The sequence below is a fragment of the Seriola aureovittata genome, chromosome 4 (genome assembly GCF_021018895.1).
Source record: "Seriola aureovittata isolate HTS-2021-v1 ecotype China chromosome 4, ASM2101889v1, whole genome shotgun sequence".
Classification (NCBI taxonomy): domain Eukaryota; kingdom Metazoa; phylum Chordata; class Actinopteri; order Carangiformes; family Carangidae; genus Seriola; species Seriola aureovittata.
Window position 1 is genome coordinate 8,933,961 of NC_079367.1, and position 19,728 is coordinate 8,953,688.

Consider the following 19,728-nt stretch of genomic DNA (forward strand, 5'->3'; position numbering starts at 1 on the left):
CCTTTTTTTTAAACAAGCCTTATTTTAGAAAAGCATAGAAATGTAAGATGATAGTAAGGCATAAGAAACAGCAAAAAACATCATGGTATTGTAAGGCAAAAAAACGTCAAAAAGCATTCTACTACAGTATGGGAAAAAAATGTCAAAGAAGAACCACTGTACTACAGTGCCTCCCAATTAAAAAGTCATATTATACTAAGGCATAAAAACGTGATATAATAGTGAGGCAGCTAACATGGTTAAATAACATCAGTTGTATTTTTTTCTGGTGACGTTAGGTACAACTGTGATATCCTCAAATGACATGAACCTTCAGATAGCCAGCCGCCCTTTCAGTCATTCAATGTTTGCATGCGTAAATCAATGTTTTGGAGACATAGCCTCTTGAAGGGCACATTCTAATATGACTTCACTCCAAAATAGTGTGAACGAGTTCACTTAAATATTTGTAGAGACAGTTCAGTCCTCTCAAAATATTGGTAGGGACATGTCCCTACGGTCTATATGCAAACTTACACTGTTGGTGGAAAATCACCGTAAACCTTTCGGCCAGGCTTCTCTCATCTTTGACCTCATTCAGCCTCAACAGCAAAGGTCCTCATCTACAGGCTCCTATTGATATGCACATTGCACCCAAAGGCATCAATACTGGATGCACAGATCCTGAGGCCATTGCAGTCACAACAGCTTGCTTTTTCTGCATGCCTACATGTCTGAGTCTTCCAGACTAGATGGTCTTGTGCAAACGTATGCTGGCAATTAGGCAGCAAAGTGCAGAGATGTCTTCTGGAAAAAAGGTTTTGCAGCTTATGTTTGTGTTATCACAAGAGGCAAATGCTTCACAAGCACATTGCACAGCTTGGGATTGCGATGCTTGGCATTTAGCACTTTGCCATTTTTACTCTGAGAAAGATTGATATAGAATATGAATGCTCACTGACATGATGACCCAGCAAAATGGCTGCCATCAGCGTACAGCCCCCTCACCCCTTGTTTCCATTCACACAAACACACACACCCAGACAATCACCATGCTCATGCAGAGTATAGACATACAGTTTTCACTTCCATCCAAGCAATTCATAGAATATGAAGCCATGTGGTGAATGCTATAACTATGTGATTGTTTCCATGTCTGAATCACTCAACAAAAGCGTCATTTCTATTCACACCAAAATTTATTAAAATGTTTTAGCTCAATGCTCTTGGCAACATTTCATAATTATTCAATCAGATTTTTTCTGTTATGAAACAGCCAGATGTGGTTTGCAACTGAGCAGGATTTTTAAAGATTAAAAAAAAAAGAAAAAAAATATGTTACCATATGAATTGGCATGGAAGGGGCAGCATATGCAATGGGTTACTTGAAACCTAAAAAAACAAGAAAGGCCAAATCGAACCCTTAAAATTGATGTCTATAACCATCAACCTCTTACTGAATAACTACTGTGCAACTGTGGGTCAAGCAAAGGGAACCACAAAGGGGCTAAAGTGAGGCAGGATATGAACCTTAAAGGGCCATGACAACTTGTTGACTGTTTAACAGCTTCAAAGCCTCTTCAGCCTCATGACCTCAGTCAGGAGTTAACAGACTTAAAAAGAGAGCTCTGGTCTTGATTTCACTGCCTATGAAGTGCTGTCATTTCAAATCATCAATTTACTCCTAATGAAAACAAAAGTAAGAGTGGCTTTCCCTATTCAGTTACTTTGGAGTTCTGGAACCCACAGTATAATCCAGTATTGTTATCAAGAAATTCTTCAGATGTTCAGTGGAATCACTATTACTTGTAGACACCGGAACACTATTCAAAGTTTATGCAGGATGTCCGTGACTTTTGAACCCACTCTTTCTGATCTGCAAAGAATTTCTTATGTATTTGTGGATGTTATTCAAAATGTCTTTCCAGTCAAGTTTTTTTTTTGTGAAAGGTGTCTCCCATCATGATAAACCCACAAAGAAAATCACCCAACTCTACAGTTTCTCAGTTCCTGATTGTAAGGCATTGTTGATTTTCTGGCCTGCCTTTTGTTGACCCCTAAAAGGCCCAAGACTCAATTTCATTATTTACAGGTTTTAACTGTGTAAATAAATAAAATACAGTAGTTACAGTATGTATAATAGCAAAACTTATTTTAAGATTATTTTAAACAAAATCATTTGCTGAACGGTAAACAGGAATTTCATCACAGTGACAGTGCTATCTATTGATTAAGACATGCAAACACAGTATTTAATCATGCAAAAAGCATGAGCAGCAACATGCAGGAACACATTTCCAATTTTATCTCATTTATCCCTTTGTTACACCACTTATCACCTTACAAATAGTGAAGGTTAGCAGGTCACTGACTGCTGCCAACCTCTTGGCCCTGAAGTTGATTGACAGAAACTGATATAGAAACCGACATTATTCATTTGAGTGCTCCTATTGACGTGGAGAGAAACTGCCATTGTTCACTATCACCACAAGACATCAAAGGCACTTAAGCGTTGAAACATGTATTTCTATTCAATGAAGGCTTGTAGCTACAATGTTGTGTTTGTGTACTAATCAGCTTATCGTAAGTACAATGTAAACACAAACATCTGTTTACCACCATGTGTGCCTGTCACCAGAGGTTGCAGCAGTGAACAGAAATAGGTCTCACTAATGTACAGTATTCAATAGCTTCACATTTGGATTGTTCCTGTAACTGCATCAGTCTGTAATCTATACTGTAGATTTACACACTGGTGCAGTATATGATCTCCCCTAATGATGTTTTTACCCTCCCATTAAATTAAGACTTTGATTATTTCACTCAATCAACCTCTTAGATTCTGATTAATAATTCAATTTATAATAAAATATTTTTAAAATCGACTAAATTTGCTGATAGATGATATATTGCATACACTTTCACATCCACAAACTACAATTGCATCCCTGTTAATTACACTGTTTTAGAACATTTTATGCTGTCATAAGATTTTTACTTTCCTTATTAATTGCACATCATTATAAAGTCAACAAGTCAACAAGGTCACTAAATTTAAGTTGCGTGAATTTGATGAAAACAGCTCTTGAGAGGTTCTTAATGATCAGTTCTGTTGATAATTGTGATCGTTCTCGATATTGGAAACAGCATCACCCTATCTGGGGACTTATCTGTTGTTGTTTGTTGTCATTATCATTCAGTGGCAGTAACTTTCTCAGATTGCATCATCAATCAAATGTTGCCTCCACCAATCTTAAGTTGTTAAACCAGCCCAACAGTCAGTGCAGGTATGTCCTCTGGTGGCTACTTGCGAGCCTTTTGTCTCATATGAAAGGGATAAAAACGAGGGAGCCGATTAAACAAACAGTCAAATCACCCCCTGAATAAAAAAACCCTTAAATGCTAAAGGCTTGTCATCTTTTTTACAATAGCAGGGATTTAGAAACTAATCTTGTTGTGTGTCAACAGTAATGCATTGTGTCTGTTAATAGAGTACACATTCTGCAGCTTGCAAGGTAATACTGCAGCCTTTTGTACCACTTTTGCTGGGAACAATAGACTTGAAAAATGACTCCCATTGCAATTCACAACTTTTCTCCTGAACCTTCTCTGAACAACTTCGGCTCATGAAGTGATTTGGTTCCTGGCCGACCCTGGAGAACTTTTCTATTTGGATCTTAGCCACTCCTTTCCTAATCTCAGCAACCTCTGTTGTCTCACTCCATCATCTGTTTATGTCCTTTTGGTCCCCATATTTCATCACAACACAGCTCTTTAGTTGTTCTGAAGAGGGGACAATGGTTGTTGCTCAGAGCAAGACAACTGCACTGTGCTGAGCTGTGAAGTGCTGATGTTTGCTCTACAGTGACAACACTATGCCTGGGATGTGTTCAACATATTTTTTATCATGACACTTTTTAGAAAAGTTGAGGAATATATGAGTGAAATTCTATTATCTATCATGAACACATACTCTAGAGACAACATTATCATTATAACATATTAACATCAGGTAACAAAAAGCACCTTCTAGATGATTCTAATCATCCTAGCTGCTCACATCTTCAGACATTCACTTTCCAAATTCTGGCATCAACTGGAAAAAAAAGGAATTCCTCAAAACAGTAGCAATACATTGTGTGTGTAAGTGTGTGTCCACAGTAAATAATGCCTCACAAACTGTTTGTCATTGAAATGCAGAGAACCCGAACCATATGGCGATACAGTACACATAGGTTTTGCATTAGTGTTGTCAACATTCACTTAACTAACTGTTCCAAAATGACTGAAATTTGAAAAGGCTTCAATTCAAAAATCAAAAACTTGAAACAACTGACTATAAATCCACAGCAGCACCCAGTCTGTGGTGGACTGGGAGTAATAGAGGTCAGCGTGGCCCTCGGTGCCAGCCAGGCATCTAAGGAGTAAACACAAGATGTTAGAGCCGAGGGAAAGGTGTGCATGTGTGTGTGTGCGCGTGTGTTGGAAGGCGGAGGGGTACTTGATGTCTCTGTGGGCGTAAACATCACCTGGCTGATTCCAGCACAGCAGGACAGGACAGTATAAATGCACACAGGTATTGGTGAACAAGCATAACAGGAGGACACACCTAAACTCTCTCAATCAGTTGTGAACAAGAAAGGCACAGGAGAGACGGCTCAGCTGGAGATTGCCATTCATCAACCTTTTGCATGTGCATCAAACAACTTTGACTTCTTATCACAAAGGTGAGTTTGGATTGAAGGGCGTTCACTTCACTTTTATCTGTATATTTTTGCAAGAATGTGGTGAGAACTGTCTCTCAGTGTGAGTGCTTGAGATACAGTTGATTCAATGGAAATAGGATTGTTACTGTGACTTTTTACAAAAAATAAAGAATAGATATAAAAAATGGAATGGGGCTGCTAATAAACGGATTGGTTCAATTTCCTCAGATAAAGCTGGCTTACACCTCATTAACAAGAGAAAGCATTTGCCACAAAAAAGGCGCTCATTAGAGACTTATTCCAGTAATCTCCCTTTTAAATCAAAAGTACTGCTAAATCCCTGCTCTGGCTGGAATCATGTAACAGTCACAGCACTTTAATAATGCAAATAGTGAAAGTTTCCATTGATTCTCATATAGAATAAGTGCCATATATTTGCAGCATTATAATGACTTAAAGGGAAAGAAGTTTTAATAACAGTAATATGAACCGTAACGGCAATTATTGCAACAGAAGCAACACTGTTCCTTAACTATATACTAGCCCACATTTTAGTTGTTTCCACTATAATTGATTAAAAAAGAAAAGAAAAAAAAGTTATTTGTCAAAAATTTAGTTAAAATTTAGTTCACTTAATTCACAAATGTAAATCTGGTACCAGTAAGGAAAGAGCAGGCTCAAAGCTTTAAACCCAAAACACCGTTATTGTATACATTCAAAGGGCCTGTGTAATTACATTGGAAACCAAAGGAAAAATACAATGAAAAAAAGTCTATCATTCTAGCATAATATACAGCGATTGTTAGCCTTTAATTGATTTATTACATTTAAACTGTTTTAACTCTGGTCAACCTTAATGTTCAAATGCTTTGACTCTGAGCCATGATAGTGAACGCACTAAAGCTGTGTGGGTGCTCTTCAGGAGTTCTTCACAGTGGTCATTTCCACTTGTAACAACTGTAACAACTGCTTTTTTCTAATGCAAAAACAATAATTTAGAGCAAGTTGCAGTGAGACGTACAATTAAAAGACCTACATACCTGAAATTATTTCAGCACATATCTTGTTACAGTATGAAAACATGCTGATGTAATGATTAGGTGTGGATGGATAGGTTCACTTCCAAAAGGATTAAAGTTCGCAGGCGAGCTGCAGAGTGGGATTATCAGATTTCTTTTGGATGTGAGCTTTGAGGGCGGAAAACAAAAACATAAACTCGCTGCACTGATCGTTTTGTACTATTTCACACTCACTAACAAGCACGCCATGATCCAAATGGGTAGTTTGCATGACTTGGCAGGAACAGAGGCCATACTTATTTGGAAACCTCTGTGCAGCCAATACTGCCAGTTAACCATCCATCAAGCACCAGACTTACGAGAAGTCGGAGCTTGAATAAAGTCAAAGATTGTTATGTCTGCGAGCAGCTGGCCCTCTGGCAGGGGTTGCCCAAATTATTTTAATGCCACGTTTATTTTTGCTGCGCTGAAACCCTGCAAACAAAGATGATGCTTGTTTTGAGACACTTGCACGGGACTGAATTTCCCAAATCATTTGGTTTATTTGCAGCACTTATGTGTTCTGCTTCAGTGGAAACTTTTGTGTCTCATTATAACTTCAGGTCTTTACAGCAGTGCTGCATCCACTCAGGATTATGGCATTTCAGTGAGGATTAAAATTGCAGTGGGACAGAGCAGCTTGGAACATATGAGACTGTACATGTAGAGTGAGACTCAGTCACCATGGGAAGAGGAGTAAAGAACTTCCAGAAGGAAAACAAGGAAGATACTTGCAGTGTACAGAAGTAGGACTGGTGCTCACTATATATAAAACCATAAAAATGCAGTCATGTAATAGCTTTCATGTCAGTTTCAGAGCCATTTTTTGCTTTCTATAGGTGCTAAATATTGCTGCATATGAAATATATCATATATGTGCTTGCCCTCCCCTTTTTTTTTTTAAATCTCCCTTTCAGAACTGAACAGGCAGCATCATTGTGACATTTTACTGTTTGATTGTAGTGAATTACAGCATTTAAGGAGGACTGACAGTCTGAGAGGGCCTGTCACTTCCTGACTGGTTAAATGATAGAGACGCAATCAACTATATTTGTTTTTTGCATTTTTTAGCTCTATTTTTTTTTGTCTTAATCAGGGTCACTATAGCGCGGTGGGTCCCCAAGTCAGCTACAGATACAGTCACAAACAGATTGTTATTGCTTAGTGTGAAGTTTGCATTAATTTCATTGTATATCTTTCTCACTACCTCTATATTTTTTCCTGTTTTATTGTCTTGTAGGTCGTGGGCTCGTGGAAATGATTGGATCCTTTAACAAACGTATCCAGGACAGTCTGGCAGAGCGAAGAAGCCGCAGGACCAGATTAGTGACCAAAGATGGTCGCTGCAACATTGAATATGGAAATGTCAAGTACAGCAACCACTTTGCCTTCCTGGCTGATTTCTGGACAACTTTTGTGGAGATCCGGTGGCGCTTTGTTCTCTTCTTTTTCATCGCCTCGTTCACCCTCAGCTGGTTCATTTTTGGCCTGCTATGGTACTGGATTGCACGCAGTAATGGAGACCTGACATGGCAAAACCCACCAGTAGACCACACTCCATGTATCGATAATGTTGTAGGACTCACCACGGCGTTCCTCTACTCCCTTGAAACCCAGACAACTATTGGGTATGGTGGGCGAGCACTCACCCCTTTCTGCCCAGGTGCTGTGGCCCTCATCATCATTCAGTCCCTCCTTGGAGCCATTATCAACTGTTTCATGTGTGGAATCATCCTGTCCAAAATCTCTTTGCCCAAAAAGAGGGCAAAGACCATCACATTTAGTGACATGGCTGTAATCAGCCCCAAAAACGGTTCGCTCTCCCTGTCAATCAGAGTGGCCAACCTGCGAAAGACCCTGATGATAGGAAGCCAGATCTACGGCAAGCTGCTAAGAACGACAATCACTCCAGACGGGGAGACGATCATCATGGACCAGGTGAACATTGACTTCATGGTGGACGCTGGGAAGGACAACCTCTTCTTCATATGTCCTCTCACACTCTACCACATCATCGACAAGAGCAGCCCCTTTTTCGAGATGGCAGTGGACACGCTCCACAAGCAAGAGTTTGAGCTGGTCGTCTTCCTGGATGGCACAGCAGAGTCCACCAGCTCCTCCTGCCAAGTGCGGACCTCGTTTATTCCTCAGGAAATCATGTGGGGCTACAACTTCTTGCCCATCATCTCCAGAAGCAAGGAGGGCAAGTACAGAGTAGATTTCTCCAACTTCTCCAAGGTGGTGCCCGTAGCTACAGCACATTGCGCCTACTGTTTCCACAACATCAAGGGTCATCATCACCACTCCAAAGATGGAAATGACAACCAGGGCTTTGAGGTGATTGATATCAATGAATCCCCGAATGTCACCAAGATGTGAGACGTGTGGAGACATGTGGAGACAATGACTAGCAACAAACTTTAGAAACTGAGGCTGGTCGAGGCATGTATGTCTCAAAGACAAACTCCCAAAGACTCCAAAGGACAAACAGGGTTTGCCCTTCAGGCAGGTGGGGTGACCTAATGGCAGACAGTGCATTGTGCAGCATTTAAATATGAAGTAAAGCAAACCTACTTATTTGTTATTCTTTTGTGTTTAACAGAGATAAGAAAGCTGTCTGTTGGCTAGGAAAATTATTGTGAAGTATTTGTATGTAAAACCACACCTGCCACTGTCTACTTGATTGACTGACCAAAAACCTGTTTTCAAAAGGGAGGCCAGGTCATGCAAGATGGTGAAGCTACAATTCAAAAACAGGCAAAAAAACCCCCAAAAATCAGTTTGAATATACCTTCAGCCTTGCACATCAGGTTTACTGAGTATGGAGAGGCAAAAAAAAAAAAAAATTGTCCTGTACATAAATCTTGCAATTACTTGAAGGACCAGTGATTGGGGGGCATGCTATTGTCATGGATGATAAAAAGACAAAGTCGTTGTTCAATAATTCATGCTACTGTAGGCTGTCGTACACAAAGAGACACTCGGACTTGAGTCATTAGAGTGTTTTAACTATTCAGACACAGAGGCACTATAGCAAAGGATTGGGCTCAGGCACCAGTCTTTTTAAACAGTGCGTGACGTAATTGCGGTTTTCTTTTTGAGTGAAGACATTGTGAGAGAACAAAGCAGTAAGGAAACACTTAAAATATGGTTGCATTCAGTGCCGACTATAGCATGAAAATCAAATCTGTTTGTAAAGTCTTTTTTTGTATTTCATCTCAGGGGAAAAATACACTGAAATAAAGGCTATTTTTGCATTTAAAAAAATGTCTGCACTGCATTATTATTATTATTATTTGGTGTCTAACGAAGCTGGAACTTCATAGGAGGACTGTTCTCAAAAAGGTCAGAGCAACATAATGACAGGTGCCAACCCTTATCATGGCTTATCATCTATAAACAAAGTGAAGTTGTGACAGCAAACAGGGGCCTAAACACAACAGAGTGGTAGTGTTTGGAAGGTGAGAGCTGTTGCTTATTGTCCACTATTTTGCCTGCAGATTCTGAACATGAAACCAGAACTCTCCATTTAGAGAAATAACAGCACATACTGTATGCTAGCATGGAGCTTTGACAGGTTTTGTTAAGGCGGACCTCCCACTACGCCCTCTCTAATGAACTGCATATGCTGAGAGTCCTCTGTGTGTGTCTGCACCCGGGGATGTTGCTGTAGCTAATCACACAGCAATAGGCAAAGCCAGGGTAAAAGATTGTGAATATTGACAAATATGTGAAATTACTAAGTAGCATAAGGATGATAAATGCTTCACAGGCATATTTTAATTATAAAGAAACAAGCCCATCTCTGTCTTGATGGCTATTCACTGTGCCTTCTATTTGTGTTTTCATGCTTCTATATGCAAAATAAAAGGACACTTTGCAAGGCTGTAGCTGTCACCTGACACAGACGCCATGTATACACACTGGTTGTTCAATTACCAACACCTATCATTTCAAGCTGTGTTCAAAAAGAGAATTAAATGATGCAACCCACAATTGACTTATTAGCATGTTTGTATGAAGGCAAATACTGAGTAGACCTACCTGTAAAGTGATTTTACACCTTATGCTTATATGTAGCCAATCTGCGTGCATGTGTAGTTAACACTGAATGACATTCAGTCGGGATTTGACATTTACATCAGAACAGAAAGAATTGGAGGTCGCGGTGGTAGATGGGTGTATACATCGCATGGGTTTCAGGATCTGTGCCAGTCTATCGTCAGTATTGACATCTTTATTATTTAGAATTGACACAATCATTCCCTGAACTTATCCAAGTGGTGCCAATTGTCTGAAGGGATATCATCAAGTGGTAACTGGTAAACTAATTTGATTGGTCAAATAATGGTTGATCTATTGATGATCTCACAAGATAAGAAAGAGCAGGTCTGTAATGGTTAAGTTAAAACTAAAAATCTTATTTTTTTTCTTTCTAGACAGCGCCTCCACATCTGGGTCTTTATTGTGTCACTTTCTACAAATAAAGAAATGTACAATTCCCTTGTTCACAGCTTGTGGCCTTGAATGATCTGTTGATTAAAAATCTGATAGAACTGGAAAGGGTATAAACACAGTTCATCATTATTTTAGCGATGACAAAATGGAACTTCTGATCAACATGACAAAAAGCTGGCATCAAGAAAAGAAAGCCTGTAAAAACGGTGCAGTTTCCTCACCCTTCCTTCCACTGGAAATTATAAATGCTTAAGTTATACTCTCTATTATTCTACTTTATCAGGAACAGCCAGCTAAAACTAACACAGTGTAATGTTTATTCTACCTTCATTAACATATGTTGAGTACAGATTAGAAACATCCACATCACGTATAACACCAGTATGACACCATACATTCAACAGCACCACCAACTACAGCCTCTAAAATGACCATCATATTGAATCCAGGCCTCTTGAAAACAATTTCAAACACACACTAAGCATTATAACCTTCATGGAAGCAGGATTTATTGCATGGCTGTTGTATTATACTGCATTAGGTGCATCTAAAAGACCAGTGAATGAAAATAAAGTAAATTTCTCAAACTTTTCATAGTCCCTTGTCATTGTTAGTTTGTGCAAAAATTTGATTATATTGTAATCAGATATCAAATCTTTCAAGAATGAACAAGCTAAAGATGCCAAAGTATACACTGAAAAGTGGTCATTAAATTCCAGATTGTTTTGTTAGAATGAATACATGCTTTGTTTTGTTTCTTGTTGCAGATACTAACAAAGCGGGCTTGAGATAAGGAGGCAGAAAAGCAGGTTTCTAACCCCCTCTTACCCTCTGCATTTGTAAATACAAGAATACAACTGTTATCATCATACTATATGGAATAATCAAATGCAACACATTATTACTTAAAGGAACAAATATGCTTTGCAAATGTCTGACGAGTTGCAAGAAATGTCATGAATTTGAGGCAAGTATTGTCCTAAATGTGCTAGTCACTATCAAGGTTGTTGTATTGTACTTTTGTAGATCTGATTTCTGAAAATGTGCTGCGACTTTGTTTCTACGACACTCTGCTGAAGCCATAGCCAGGCAATGGAAGATGGTATGAGAGGTAAAAACATTTATTTTGTCACATTTTCCTATACAAAAGCCCTTTTCCAAAAGGTATTCATACATTTCAGGAATTACAATAATAATAATAATACACTGGTTAATTGTAAAATTATACACACATACGCACACACACATACACACACACGCACACACATATCTATATATATATATATATTTGATATCCAAAATACATTGCATATACGAAGTAGCACAGATCCCTTTTCATTGTCAATGCTTGTGAAACATGGAAGGGTACATTACAATAATTTCTTTATGCTACAAATTATATGTTCCCTTTTTTATTGTTCTTTTAAAGCTATAGATCTTCATGAGAAGCGGGTTGTGGATATTAATACTGTTTTTGCATAAAATACCTGAAATTCTTTAATGCACAGGAAAAGCTACCAATCTGAGGGCAGTCTGGCATAAAAAAAGTGATTCAAAATGGAAACAAACCATCTTAACCACATGTTGCATAATAGAGGAGAGGAATCCCTGGCTATTGGATTATGATTCAAGCAGGCATTTATGGTTTTGGGAATACAAGAAAATATCTTGTGCATTTAAAGGCATTTAAGATGTTACAACCGAATTTCAGAAACAATAACAACAACAAGACAACAAAAATGTTAAAATGCATTGCCCAAATGTACAGATATAAAAACGCTTAAATGCTGAACACACTACTTAGCAGAAATGGACTCAAAAGGTTTGCATTTTTGACCGAGGTCAACTCGTATTAATTCTCTTGACTTTTTTATACTGTGTCACATATGAAAATAACTCTGCATAATTTATACAGTAAGTTGCTTTAATGCCTAGTTGACTGATGCTTATAAAATAATAAAAAATAGGTCTGACAAACGCACAGCGTTTGCGAATCTGAGGATTTCTTTGTTTCATCTCGTCATACTTTATTGGTTTTGTTCTCTGATAAACTACTTAGTCCCAAGTAATTTATTTTCAAGTGTCCATTCTCAGTTACTCTTAAGGAATACTTTTGCTATAAACAGCTTTGAACACCTGAAGATGGATATGTTTTGATATGATACTATTACATGATGATGATGAAATCCTGACTTGAGATTCATGTGCATTTTGCTGGGCTCTAGATCAGTGAGAAACTAACATTCAAACACACATGCTGCTCTCAAACTAGGATCCAGCCCTTGTAAAAAAAAATGCAACTTGACTGTCCACTAACATGACTTACTGCTAAGCCACTTCTCTGTGCTGACCTATACGGTCCTGACTGGCCTACATAGAGGAAGGAGACACCGTGGCAGCCGTTATTGTCAGAGTGCACTTCAAAATCAAAAATTGTCAGATTTCTGGTCAGACATGGAAATTATTAATGTACTTCACAATACATTTGTAAGCTGTAATGCTGTTTCATCTTTAATGAATAGAAATATATGGTATAAAACAGCAGTTAAGGCATGGCACTAACACTTTGATGGTTAGGGTTTTGGGTCTCATTATGGCACATAGTAAACCACCACATAGTAAAAGTAGATGCACTGTAAGGTATAAAAAAAACAAAAAACAAAAAAAACAATAACATCCACTTATCAACATTTAGCCTTCAGCTTTGTTATGTAGATAATATCTATATGTTTTAGATTTAGAAAGGTGCAGCAATCATGGTCTTATGTTTGAAGGAATTTATTTTCTCCATTAAAAAGTTTTAACAAAAAGAAAACATCTGACAAATTTTGATTTTGCTGCAGGGGTATCCCTTTTTACGTGTTTCACAAACCAGAAGACATTCACATTAATACTGACACGGTCCAGCAACAAAACATCTGGAAATGGCATGGCTGAAAGGCAACAACATGGCAAACATTTACTGTAGTAGCCTAGTGTGTGGCCCCCTGAAAACATCTGACCTGGGTTGAATTATTGTTGCAAATGACTTCAATTACATCTTGACTCGGCTTACCCAGCACAAACGACTCAACTGTACACATCGCCCGTCGTGAACTCCACAACACAACACACAGAAAGCATTTTAAGAAACTGAGTTGACCCAGGTCAGCAAAACATACAGCGCTTCCTTCTGCGGCATTTAACTCTTCTCTAGCCTTCCAGTTTGGAGGATAAATTAAATTGTGAATGGCATATTCCAGTTGCCAAATTTTCATTCAGTGCTGAGAAAAGTCCGTCCCTTTGAGAGCTCTTCCTTATCCAGCGAATTCCAGAAGACTCTCCACACACACATAAAAAGATGCAGATGGACAGACGAGCGGACGAGAATAAGAAACCCCGGACAAGGCTGTTGACAAGCAGAAAAGGCAGATGCTTTAAAGCGTAATGTACATAATGTACTGAGGAGGATGTAGATTGAGACCCATGAATAATAGGCCCATGTCTGGTAAGATAGCAGGGTGAGGAGGCAGACAGACTCGGGTTGTTTCTCCTGTCCTCAGGCTTTGATTTGGGAAGGTTTTGGAAAGGGCACCTGTGGGTGCAGCTTTCAGGAGGAAGGGAAATAAAAAGGCACAGGAAACTCAGACGCACGTCCAAAAAACATAAACAAACAGTTGCTAGTCTTGAAAAGGTAAGTAGTATTCCATTTTGGAGCATAGCATCCAGTTGTTTATAAATTCTTACATATAAAAAAAAAAAAAGTCCTTCAATTTAATCATCCTTCATTTAGGAGCAAAATTTCTTCAGAGGACAAATGCCTCCATCAATTCAGTCTTCATCGGTTTGGCGTCACTGGGAGTGCAGGTCAGCAATTGTGGACTTTGATGTTGAGAGAGGGGAAGTTTTAGAGGGTGGTGGATGGACAGGAAGGGGTGTTTTAATAGTAACTGCCAAGGTGGGAAGGCACATGGGTGTTAGGGTGGCGGGGAACATTTGGGTTGGGGTAGATGCCTGCAGTGGGCGAGCTCCAGTATGGAGCAGTGGGTCCAAAGAAGTTGGAGGAGGTGACAGGCATGGATGGAGGGTGTGGGGATACAAAGTTGACCTTCTGCTGGTGGGCGTGGTAGGAAGGCACATAGGCTAGGTCCGAGGGGTACTTATACATGGAGGACTCGGTGGGGTGCGGCTGCAGCGCCTGAGCAATGCCGTGGAAGTCGAACTTGTAGGCATAGCGCTTGCCGTGCACCTTGGTCATGATATTTTTGTCGTAGTAGTAGCGCAGCGCACGGCTCAGCTTGTCATAGTTCATGTTGGGCTTGCTCTTACGCTCGCCCCAGCGCCGCGCCACCTCATCGGGGTCCGTCATCTTGAACTCGCCGTTGGTGCCCTCCCAAGTGATGCAGCCGGCATTGGCGCTGTCAGACAGGAGCTCCAAGAGGAACTGCCACAGTTGGATCTGACCTGAACCTGATGGTGGACACACAAAAACACCGGTCAGAGAGAGATTCAGCCTCATCCAACAAAGAACGCAACCAAATACATTATTCATTGTCCACAGCTTGATGTCTCATTATCTGTCCAGTGATGTAAGAAACATCTGCCCATTCACAGCAGTCGCGTTGTTAAGACCAGGGTGTGCTCATAATGTTACCTGGGTTGGCTAGGCGACTACTGGTGGGACCAAGAATCTGGTAAGGATCTGTGGACAAAAGCAGAGCTGTGTTGGTCTACACACACTGATTACTCATATGATATAATAGCATGTGGCCTGTACTAATTAGTATGGAAGACTGAAGACAAAATAAACATGTTGCCAAGCAACAGCTGATGCTGATGATTTTATAACAGTTTAAAAATTCCTCTTCTTTACTTTAGCTCGTAACATCGTAGTTCAGGTTGAGTAAACCTAGCTAAATATGCAAAACACGTACAAAATGAGAGTGTGTTATGTGGTCAAGTCTTAATATTAGTGTGTGTGCATTATCATACACTGCACACCCTCTAACTAATGAGCTGACTAGGTAAACCAATTACACATGCTAATAGATGTGTGGTTGAGAGGTAAGGGAAAAAATACCAATAGTAGTGGTAGTAACACGCTCGGTGGTAGACTGTTATTAAATTGCTGGTGAATCACTTGTAAAGAATAGTTTTCCACATGTCTGAGGCTGTGAGGATTTAATCATGTCAAGAAAAGAAATGAAGAAAGGGAATCCGATGGTCATATTAACAAATGAACGACAATTAAATTGATTATAGACAAAGGTACGCTGTTACCTGGCTGAGCTCTGGGCTGCTCAGTGGACTTGGTCACATTTTGAGTAACCACTGGTGAGCCTGCAGAGAGAGAGAGACAGAGAGAGACAATTAGGGAAGGAGAGAGAGAGAGAGATGAAAAGGTTCAGAGAAAACATCGGTGGGGTGGCTGCAGATAACTGACCCACACATCTTGAAGGCAAGACAGCAGAGGTCCAAAGTAAATAAGGCAGTAACTGGTGGCTGGACTGACTTCTTTTGACTGTTTGTTCATGTTCTGACAACAGAGGCTGTAATCGGTCAGGGGTCTGTCCCACACGTCTAGACTCCCTCTGTGGATGTTGGAACGCCACTAGTGTGATGATGACTTAGGTTAAACAGTATTTGTAGATAATCTGGATGTTGTAACCTGCACAATCTACCAAATGACTCAATAAGCACCTCAGGTGAAATGTAGAGTCATGCCCTCTCAGCCAACCATACTTACTCTACCAGTATTATGCAGTCAAACATAATACATTAAGGTCTTTAATGATTTCTGTGTCCTCACCTTTGCCGCTGTGCATGTTGTTTGACCATCCTGTCCGCCGTACAGCATCATATGAAGGGTCTAAGGAAGACAGAGGAAATGGAGGGGTTTGAGTATATTTTAAAAATGTTTCCCAGTTTCTCTCCAAAGAGGGTGAGAAATGTGCACAACTCATGAAAGATCAGTGGATGTACTTCGGTGCTATAGAAATATGCAGCTGTCTGACCAAATTCCTATGTATTTAGTCATTTTGCAATCTCAGAATTTGCCCGTGTGTGTGTGTGTATGTGACTACTGATAAGTATCTCATCTCACTGTGTGCTAGCCACTCTCAGGAATGCAACTGTCACAGAATAAAAGCAGGGGAGACCAGCGCCAAATAGCATCAATAAATCTATCAAAACATGGTTCAAGATGCTCTTCACAGGATATCTGGACATGCTAATGTGGTTTTGTTTGGAACGCTGCGGTGGATAAAATGTAGATGGCACAATCTTTGACAGACAGTACAGTTGGTTGAGCAGGTTGCAACACTCTGACCACAAATAAAGGGTCTGATGCAAATTAACGTACAACAGAGACACACACACACACACACGCACGCACACACACACACACACACACACACACACACACACGCACACACAGACAATAAATGCACCTGATATTCACCCTCATCCCATCTCCCCACACAATCTAATTTCTCTGAAACCTTGACAAGCAGCCAAACTGGCGCAGTTTGCACGAGTTCTCCGTGCGGTGCGTCTGCGCTTCAAACCTGCGAAGCTGAGTGAGTGTGAAGGTGGACGGCTTCCAGTACCAATCAATCCCTCTGACACAAGCAGATAGAAAACAGAGGGTGTAACGTTCCCCTTGGCAGTGTCTCAAAAAACACCCCAGTGTAGTCACAGTGCACCTGGACAGCCACCCTTGATGGTTAGTATCATTGTGTGCTAGAACAGTTCAAACAGTTGCCAGCGTGCGGGGGAAACATGATGCATACTGTGGCCAGATATGTGTTGTGTGCAACGCGCTACTCACACTCTTATCACAATCTGTACATCCTTTTGTCAGCAGTGCTTCTCCCAGAGGGCAACAGATAGAGACAGTGTTACGGTGATGACAGAGGTTGTTTCTGGGATCGGCAAGCTGTTAGAAGGTCAAGAGGCAATCCCATTTCCCATCAGCGTAGGCTGCGTTTTTGAGAAGCAGGCTTACTGACAATCAAAGTTGGCAGTGTCTTCTTCTCTTAACAGAGAAGCAGAATGAGCAGGAGCTGATCTTGCACTGCAAATTCTTTTCTGACTTAACTAGCCAGTGTAAATTGTGCATGAATATGGCATGGCATGATAAAGAAGGTCAGATCTTCATCAGTACCCAAACATAGATAATGCAGCAAAGTGTTTTTACACCACATGCATGATTAATTATCAAACAGAAAAGGTGTGATCATTAGAATGATATGTTTTGACATTTCAGACAGGAGTGAGTGCGCTGATGCCAGACTCTAAATGCACTCTTCTTTGTGTGTATTTGTGTGTGTAGGTGTTTGTTTTCCCAGACATGAATATTTATTAGTTTTCAAGTTATTCTCTTTTGTGTTTCATCCGGTGCATTTAAATAATTCACATGCTGATGAGCTGTCTATCACTGCACTGTAATATAATTCCACATATTTGTCTAAAAACTTTATAGATCTTCGTCATGTTTACATGGACAGGTCCATTGATTTCACATGCGAGACACTTGTCAAACAATGCATGTTTTTTGTAAATGTAGAAAGCTCAGTTGTGCCTGAAACAAATGAAGGTGGCCATCTTCATGACAACAATACACTTGGAGTTTGTGTGCCTTCTTGACCTGCAAGACCTCACACAGGCACACCAGAGAAACATCCAGTAACAACACATTTATGATTTGCAGCCGCTGCATGCCCGGCCATTTCTACACACTGTACAACACTGCCCTCCTGTGGATCAGACCATACTGACAGCCTGCTTTCCCTGAAATAAACAACAAATAATAAGGTACTCTGAATCAGCACAATTGAACTTTAGATTCTAATCTCACTGCAACCATGAAAACAAAGTTTTCCTGGTAACCTACCACACAAGTGTTTTATTGTTTTACTCATTTCATAATCCACCACTGAAAATGTAAAAACACTTCAAATCAAATTACGTGTGTCTTGTGCTACTTTCAAAGGATGTTTTGTTGCCTTGTTTTCACTCTTCACGAGCAGAATATCCTTCATTGGGGAAAGTTCCTGCTGCTCGGGGGCCTCTTGATCTCCTCACTAATTTCTAACTTTTCAACTTTTAACCCCTGAAATTTCAGTCAAGGGGTGTGTTCCTGTCTGCAGACAACAGGAGGAGATCTGGTCTCTGTGACTGGGAAGAGGGCAGCGGAGAGAAATGTAAGACAGTGCAAGAGACGGTGCAAAAAACATATGGATAAAGTGAAATGAAGGAAATGAACTATGCAACAAAGCATGAAAAAATGAATATATTAGAGTATGATCAAACAGATGAAAGAAAGGCGAGTGTAACGGAGAGAAAGACAAAAAGAAGGAGAAAAAGGACAAATAACAAGTGGGCTGCCGTGGCTCAGCGGGGCTGTCAGGTTCAATCTGGTGTGGGCCGGCAGGATAGCCAAGGAGCAGTGACTGGGGGAGAGTCCTGGGAGACTTGCGTTTCCTGCCTGCCTCGCCTGCAGACAACCTCTCTTTGTTTTACTGGCCCTTTTTTCCCCTCTCCTCACCGCCAGTCCCCCCCCCCCCCCCCCCAACCCCCAGCCCTCCATCCACTCTCCACCACACCAAAAAAAAAAAAAAAAAAAAAAACACAACGGGGGCTACCTCCATCTATGTGCAGAGAGGAGGGGTTACAAACAGGAGAGGAGTTGGTAGTGGTGGGGGAGAAGAAGCAGAGACTAATGAAGGAGAGATGAGAGGGTGAAGGAAAGAGAGAGATTATTGAGAAGCAGACAGATGGAGATGAGGACGGAGTGAGTAAGTGCATAAAAAAGCACGAAAAGGGAGGAGAAGAAGAAACTTAAGGGAGGGTGGAGAAAAATAATGACAAAAAAAAATAGAGTCAGACGAAACACAACTTTGGAATTTGAAAAGAAAACAACGGCAGCAAACCCAGCTCCTGTCTGGTATGAGCTGGAGGAGATGCCCAGCAGTAATGTGGGCTCATCCACATCTTTTTGATACCCTGGGTGTAGCTGTTGGCACCAGATTACATCAACCTCAATAACAATTTTCCTTTTACCAACATGCAAGCGAGAATAGACAAATAGAGTGCCAAAAAATAAAAATATAAAATCTCAAAATGTACTGAGCAAGTCAAGCTTTTCACCAATAGAATAAATCCATTTTGGGGGTTAATTGGAACTAGAGAAAAGTGGCGAGGTGGAAGTGAAAGTGCAGAAGAAGGAAGAGGCAGCAGATGTAAAACGTACAAAAGCCCAAGTGGTTGAGGGGTACGCGGTACGAGCCAGCCACGCAAACACAGACCCAGACCCGAATGTGTGCACGCACGCACGCACGCAGACTCTCACACACACCACACACACACACACACGCACATGCGCGCACACACACACACACACAACCGCCTCATCCCCCTCATCTCCCCTCCCTCCCGCCTTCATTTTTCCAGGCCTCGCTCTGACTGCGACTTGAGCCAGTTTCCACTCTGGTCTGGGGTGTGGTGCACGCTCCTGGGAGACTTTGACTGCAGGACCAGTTAGTCAA

At 40.6% G+C, this 19,728-nt stretch overlaps 2 protein-coding genes across 13 annotated transcripts in view; one reads left to right on the forward strand and one right to left on the reverse strand.

Annotated features, from left to right (window-relative positions):
• Positions 1-4,589: 4,589 nt before the first annotated feature.
• kcnj1a.1 (potassium inwardly rectifying channel subfamily J member 1a, tandem duplicate 1) lies at positions 4,590-9,439 on the forward strand. Its single transcript, XM_056374505.1, has 2 exons — positions 4,590-4,706; positions 6,984-9,439. The coding sequence occupies exon 2, from the start codon at positions 7,001-7,003 to the stop codon at positions 8,120-8,122; it is 1,122 nt and encodes a 373-aa protein (XP_056230480.1). The 5' UTR covers positions 4,590-4,706; positions 6,984-7,000; the 3' UTR covers positions 8,123-9,439.
• Positions 9,440-11,306: 1,867 nt separating this feature from the next.
• The window catches only part of fli1 (Fli-1 proto-oncogene, ETS transcription factor), a 31,918-nt gene continuing 23,496 nt past the window's right edge, over positions 11,307-19,728 (reverse strand). For 11 of the 12 annotated variants that reach the window (XM_056374180.1, XM_056374179.1, XM_056374182.1 and 8 more), the window contains 4 exons: positions 15,990-16,049; positions 15,461-15,520; positions 14,835-14,882; positions 11,307-14,650 (listed from right to left, as the gene is read on the reverse strand). In XM_056374180.1, coding sequence (XP_056230155.1) covers positions 14,121-14,650; positions 14,835-14,882; positions 15,461-15,520; positions 15,990-16,049 — 698 coding nt within the window. In that variant the 3' untranslated portion in view covers positions 11,307-14,120. The remainder of the gene's footprint in view (positions 14,651-14,834; positions 14,883-15,460; positions 15,521-15,989; positions 16,050-19,728) is intronic. The other variant, XM_056374184.1, reaches the window with a different exon arrangement.